The 7,187-nt window shown below is 36.2% G+C and overlaps 1 protein-coding gene across 1 annotated transcript; it reads left to right on the plus strand.

Annotated features, from left to right (window-relative positions):
• Positions 1 to 3,764: 3,764 nt before the first annotated feature.
• Positions 3,765 to 6,828, plus strand: Smp_079960 (putative tubulin beta chain). Its single transcript, XM_018789082.1, has 3 exons — positions 3,765 to 3,859; positions 4,471 to 4,935; positions 5,834 to 6,828. The coding sequence occupies exons 1-3, from the start codon at positions 3,803 to 3,805 to the stop codon at positions 6,620 to 6,622; spliced, it is 1,311 nt and encodes a 436-aa protein (XP_018654561.1). The 5' UTR covers positions 3,765 to 3,802; the 3' UTR covers positions 6,623 to 6,828.
• The last annotated feature ends 359 nt before the right edge of the window (positions 6,829 to 7,187 follow it).

A 7,187-nucleotide genomic window follows, 5' to 3' on the forward strand; every position in this document is an offset into this window, starting at 1 on the left:
TTCGGGGCGGAGACGTGGAGAACTACGAAAGCCATTATCCAGAAGATACAAGTGTTTATTAACAGCTGTCTACGCAAGATACTTCGGATCCGATGGCCAGACACTATCAGCAACAAGTTACTGTGGGAGACAACAAACCAGATTCCAGCGGAGGAAGAAATCAGGAAGAAGCGCTGGAAGTGGATTGGGCACACTTTGAGGAAATCACCCAATTGTGTCACAAGACAAGCCCTCACATGGAATCCTGAAGGTCGAAGGAGAAGAGGAAGACCAAAGAACACATTACGCCGAGAAATAGAGACAGACATGAGAAGAATGAACAAGAACTGGAAAGAACTAGAAAAGAAGGCCCAGGACAGAGTGGGTTGGAGAATGCTGGTCGGCGGCCTATGCTCCATTGGGAGTAACAGGCGTAAGTAAGTAAGTAAGTTTCTTTTTAATTTAAAGGTCAATCAATGATTAAGAGTGATATATAGGAGTCAGCATGATTACTGATTGCTTTTGTTCGACAAATCTAATTTATACTTTCTATGAGAGTAGTTCATGTTTGCTAGATTTTATTCATAATAACAGCCATTCATGCCTATGTCAAATGTATTCCTTTAACGGTTTTAATGCACCGTTGATTCACTAAACGAAACAATAGATAAAGGTGGTTTAATATGATATTGAATTCATTAATCACTGGGTTAGTGAGTTAGTCAATAATTAGGCTACCTCTACCCGATCAATTTCAAACATACAATAATTGTGCGCTTTTCTTTAGTTTATTCAAGAAACTTTAGTATATAGTTGAATAAAAATGGTTTCTTCAGAAGATGATGGCTTCAACGAGAGCACTATCACATAAATGCATATAGTAAGGTAAAGTAGACAAGAGAAGTATGATGATTCAATATAATTAGGGATTAAACAAATTTATATGAAATAACTATGCAAACAAATTTTTATTGAATTTATAAATATAAATTCAAAATCATAAACAAGCTGGAATGTTGTCTGGTCCCGCTGCTTTGACGCTCTTGATTTGTCTGATGACCATGCTGATCTCTTCAATTGTTGGTGGGCCAACATCGATTGGGAGGTCCGTGGTTGCTGCTTCGATGTTGGCTTGGTTCAGTGGAGCTGGTTGATTCAAGAGTTATTTGAAGTGTTCTACCCACCTGTTCCATTGTTCTTCAATGTTGGTGATTACCTTGCCTCCCTTGCTTTTCACTGTTCGTTCTGGTTATACCATACAATCGTCTCATGTTTCCTTCTCTTGCAGCCTTTTCCGCTATCATTGCTAAATCTTCTACATATTTACGTTTGTCGGTTCTGATGCTCCTCTTCACTTGCTTGTTTGCTTCTGTGTATTCGGCTTGTGCCTTAGCCTTTTCTGCTCTTGTTCGGCTGATATTTATTTGCTGCCTTCTTGTTGCTCCTTTCTTCAATCTCATCCAGTGTACCAACAGTGATCCATTCCTAGTGATGGTGCTTCTTGTGGGCCAGAACCTCCTGAAATGTTGAAGTGATTGCCTCTCTTATCCATTTCCGGTTGCTCTCCATGGTAGTTCCCTCTCCATTGAGTAGATTATGAAAGGCCTGGGACCTGTTGTTGAGGGTTATCTTGAATTTGTTGAGTTTGTCAGTATCCCGAAAAAAGCCATATTAAACTTTTGTGATGTTGTCCGCCCCGTTGTCCAGTGCTTCTTGAGTTTTAGTTTCATCTTGGCGATCAGCAAGTGATGATCTGATGCTATATCAGCTCCTCTCCTGGTTCTCACATCCCTCGTGGTCCTCCTGAACATTTTGTTGATGCAGATATGGTCAATTTGGTTCTGTGTGGTGTGATCCGGTGAAGTCCATGTGGTTTTGTGAATGCGTTTGTGTGGGAACATAGTGCACCTATGACCAGTTTATTGAAGGCACATAGGTTTACAAATCTCTCACCATTTTCATTTCTCTATCCCAGTCCATGTCGTCCCATGACGTCTTCATATCCGGTGTTGTCCATTCCAACCTTGGCAATTAGGTCTCCCATCAGAATGGTCAGGTCCTTTGTTGGACATTTCTCGACGATTGACTGCAGCCTTGGTTTTGAAGGAGGCTTCGATGATCCTTGGCCCATGAGATTCCCATCCGATAAGTGCATTTTGTGCTTGTTTGGACAGCATCAATGCAAGTCCTTGTGTATGTGGGGCATTTTCTTCTTCATGACCGGAGTATAACGGGAGTTCCCCTGAAGCTAGTCTTTGTTGTCCAACCTGCGTCCAATGTGTTTCACTGATTTCCAGCACCTTCAGGTTGCATCTTTTCATTTGTGCAGTAACTTGGGTGACTCTCCCGGTCTCCCACATTGTACGCACATATCATGCACCTCTAAAGATTGTTGCCCTGGTTGTCAGAAGGGGCATCAGCCTCGTGACTTCCGAAGGAACTCAGCTTTCACCGTGAGGCATCATAAGTCTCCTAAGTGAAGACCTAACTCACAGGGCAGAGTGTAAATAGTTTGAATAATTTTCCTGGTTAGCGTTTTTTAACGAGTTAGTTTTTCTAGAAGCTGGGGTCGCTAACCCCATGCCCAACTCTCCTCCTTTATCCCAGCTTGGGACCGGCAGTAACCCAAGAGGGGTTCCAGTTGTTTAGTTGTTTAATTAAAGGCATTTTGATTTGCGGCGATCAACTTGATGAGTATTGGTCAACTGTTATGCCTAAATTTAATATGGAACTTGTGTTTATGTACTATGATTGTAAATATTGTTTAGACTGCTAAACAAATATATGCTTCTAAATGAGCACGAATGGATAACCACATTATTGTATTGATCAGATGTATATGACTTTTAAGGTAATGTACAGAAAAATGCATGACCTCACTAGATAACACTAAATATATGAGTATCAGTAAGTTAACTGACTTAAATGTAAGTACTCTGAAGATAAATAGGTATCCGAAAATAGTTAAATTTTTATACTACACCATTTTGGTATGCGTATAGAACAAATATAAATGTCTCACGGTGAGTTCGTTTGCATGAATTATCTTTGAGTAGGGCTTTTTTAGATCAAGAAGTTAGGTGATTTCTATGTCATCTTATTGATAAAGTTAGGGTCATAATCATTAGTATTAGTATTTACAATTACTTTTGAATTAAAACACCACGTATCAGTCATATGTTAGTTACTTTTCTGGTTCATTAACTATCTAAAGTTTGTATTGATCTCTTATATTTCCCAGATAATCACGTTTTACGATATATAAAATTATAAATTCTTTCCACCTGAAACCAAACTAAAGTTTAATAGATTGTTCCTGAATATGAATGTTATTGTTTCAATACTAAGTACCTAAATAACTATCTATTTTAATAACTGATAAAACAGGTTGATTTGATCTTCTGAACAGAGAATAGAGCGCTAAAGATCGTCAGTCTACAAACAATACCTTTAGTATCAGAAACAACATACAAAACGAGGGCGTTCTTTAGTGGACCATAATGATTACATGTTATCTCATTAAGTTTCTTCTTAATGTCACAAGACCTGTCTTCTTAGTTTTCTTGAATAATATTCTTCTTCTTTTGGGTAGAAGCTTTGAACTTAACCAATAGGATTCGTTGTGTCATTCACTATAACACTTTAATTAAATCAACTTTGAAAATAAATAAGTCTACCAATTGTAAATGGCGGAGTTGGTTTGATACCAGGACACACAAAGATTAACTATAAAGCACACACATTTAAAATATATATAAAAAGGATATTATTAGTAGATCAAAAGTAATTAACTGACAAATAAATTGGGATTGTTCATTATAAAATGCGTGAAATTGTTCATCTACAAGTTGGACAATGTGGTAATCAAATTGGATCTAAGGTAGGTGTTATTTAAAAAATTCTTCAAGATAAACTACATTTTTTTTAAAAAATTTTGTGTACTTATACAAATTTATCTACATCTCTTTCAAAGTGGATAAATTCGTTATGGGTTATGAGTTGTTATGGGCTCTCAAGCTAGAAAAGCTTTCCTGAATTAAACTTTAAAATGCATGCAAGCAAGAAACAATTTCCTGGATGCACCTTTATGTTCAGATCACACTGCATCCACGTCAGGCTTAATAGCCGGGTATTAACATTAATTCTCACGCACGCATTGTAGCTCTACATAGATAAATGCAACTATAGAGAACCTGTTTATGACTTATTTGTTAGCTCAAAATAAACGGGCTGATCAATGAACACTGATTTATTTCACGTTTATCATCGTATTGTTTCATTTGTTTTTAGTGTTGATGAAAAGTATGATGACGATTATTTTGAATCCAAATAACTGTTATATCAGATTTTCTTGTCTCCATATCCAAATTACTTTATCAGTAGAATGATTGCATAATGAAATAAATCAAGAATCTATGTCAGGAAAATAATCATATTTTTAAATAAATATCCATTGTTTATGTAAATTATTATAGTGCTTACTATTTCCAGTTTTGGGAAGTGATTTCTGATGAACATGGGATCGATCCAACAGGAGCATATCATGGTGATTCAGATCTCCAGCTGGAAAGGATTAACGTTTACTATAACGAAGCAATGGGAGGAAAATACGTTCCACGCGCAATATTAGTAGACTTGGAACCAGGAACAATGGATAGTGTTCGTGCAGGTCCTTTTGGTCAACTTTTTCGTCCAGATAACTTTGTATTCGGACAAAGTGGTGCAGGAAACAACTGGGCTAAAGGTCATTATACTGAAGGTGCTGAACTTGTGGATTCAGTATTAGATGTGATGCGTAAGGAGGCAGAGAACACGGATTCTCTTCAAGGTTTTCAATTGACTCATTCACTTGGTGGTGGAACTGGTTCAGGTTTGGGAACACTGTTGATTTCTAAAATTCGTGAAGAGTATCCTGATCGAATAATGAACACCTTTTCAGTTGTTCCGTCACCAAAAGTAAATGAATAATTCATTTTGGCATGTCGATGTTCAATACTTTGTACATAAAATTTTCGTTATACAGTTATCATTAGACTTAACACTAATAATGTAACCAAATGTAACTATAAGGATTATAAAAACATTCAACGTGTCATTAGATACTGATCAGACTCAACCCTGAATCTCAGCGATATGAAAAATTAAGACCATTAGAATAATAGTATTGTAGTTATAAGTTTATTAACCAACGAAATAATATTCTAGTGGACATTCCTAAATAAAACTTTTCATCTCGGTAGCTTATCTTTCATTAACAATTGTCCATTTCTCCCAACAAATGGGAAAGTCCTTAAATTTGTAAACTTTATCCTAAAAGGAGTTTCATATGAGAGTATTTATTTTCACTATCTGACTAATAGCCAGTTTAGTTGAGCTATATAGGAAAACGAAATTAAACACATATGCTTTAGTCATTAAAATCATCAATACATGCTGGATGATAAACTATTCCAATGAACCGGATTCGAATAAATTAAATTTTAGAAACGTTTATTACACATATATGAGTGTATTACTAAAGCCATTTACCTTCATTAATTTAAAGTCACGAAATTATTCGTGATTTATAAAGTGCTTACTGACCACTTAGTATAACCTTCTTCTAAGGGATTACATAAACCAACAGATTGATGATGCGTTTCATATCCAAGATAATGAACAAGTAGTATCCAATGCAATATTTTTATTTCGAAATATTAATTATTAAAACAAGCCACATGAAAACTCTGATTGATACTGGCGATGACCAGTGAACATTGCAGAAACTATTTTAATTTTTAAAAAGTGTATTTTTTAAAGAAGATAATTTATATGACTTTGGAAAAATAGTAAACATTTTTTCTTGCTTTTCAAGGTCTCAGATACTGTAGTCGAGCCATACAATGCTACGCTCTCTGTACATCAACTTGTTGAGAACACTGATGAAACTTTCTGCATCGACAACGAAGCACTCTATGACATATGCTTCAGAACACTCAAGTTAACTAACCCCACTTATGGAGATCTAAATCACTTGGTCAGTGCAACCATGTCTGGAGTGACCACCTGTCTCAGATTCCCTGGACAACTGAATGCTGATCTACGGAAACTGGCAGTGAATATGGTCCCATTCCCTCGACTGCATTTCTTCATGCCAGGATTCGCTCCATTGACAAGTCGTGGCAGTCAACAGTATCGCTCATTAACTGTGCCTGAACTGACACAACAAATGTTCGATGCGAAGAATATGATGGCTGCCTGTGATCCTCGTCATGGTCGTTATTTGACAGTGGCCGCGATCTTCCGTGGTCGTATGTCAATGAAGGAGGTGGATGAGCAGATGTTGAATGTGCAGAATAAGAATTCGAGTTACTTTGTCGAGTGGATTCCGAATAATGTGAAGACTGCAGTATGTGATATTCCTCCTCGTGGTTTGAAGATGTCAGTGACTTTTATTGGTAATAGTACGGCTATTCAAGAGTTGTTTAAACGTGTTTCTGAACAGTTTACTGCAATGTTCCGTCGTAAAGCGTTTTTACATTGGTATACAGGTGAAGGTATGGATGAGATGGAATTTACTGAGGCTGAATCAAATATGAATGATTTGGTAAGTGAATATCAACAATATCAAGATGCAACAGTTGACGATGGAGAATTTGATTAGCTCACTTTGTCACAGAAATTTCCGTATATTTATCTATCATTCGAGTATATATGGTGAAAATTACTGACCATTAACCTGAATTATTTATCTTGTCGTTTTACACTACTTATCAGTAGTTAGACGTCTTTATGAAAATTATGTCATTGATGTATAAGTGAGAATGGGGTTTTCATTAGACAACCCACAAATAAAATTATCTATTTTACACATAACTTTTTATCACTGGTCTTCTTTGTTTGTGAAGTAACATATGTAATTACGCAAATCTTATTCATCAGTATTAGATACGTCATCAGTTTAAGTGGTGTTCCTATGCGTTTGTCTCTCACTTTGTAGAACAATATTAGAAATGTAACAGGCAATACACCTTTAAAATAAGTACAACTTTTATACCCTAAATTGGTGATTTTCTTAGCACATCAAAGACTTCCATCAGTGGTCATGTTATATAACTTTTGTTTGTGTGATTGGTTGGTTTTCGAAACACTGAACTTAATAAGATCAAACAAATATGCTGGAAAACCTTCAAAAATTAGGTAGTAATAGATGTATATGTCTACAATTT

This window comes from Schistosoma mansoni, chromosome W (genome assembly GCF_000237925.1).
Source record: "Schistosoma mansoni strain Puerto Rico chromosome W, complete genome".
Classification (NCBI taxonomy): domain Eukaryota; kingdom Metazoa; phylum Platyhelminthes; class Trematoda; order Strigeidida; family Schistosomatidae; genus Schistosoma; species Schistosoma mansoni.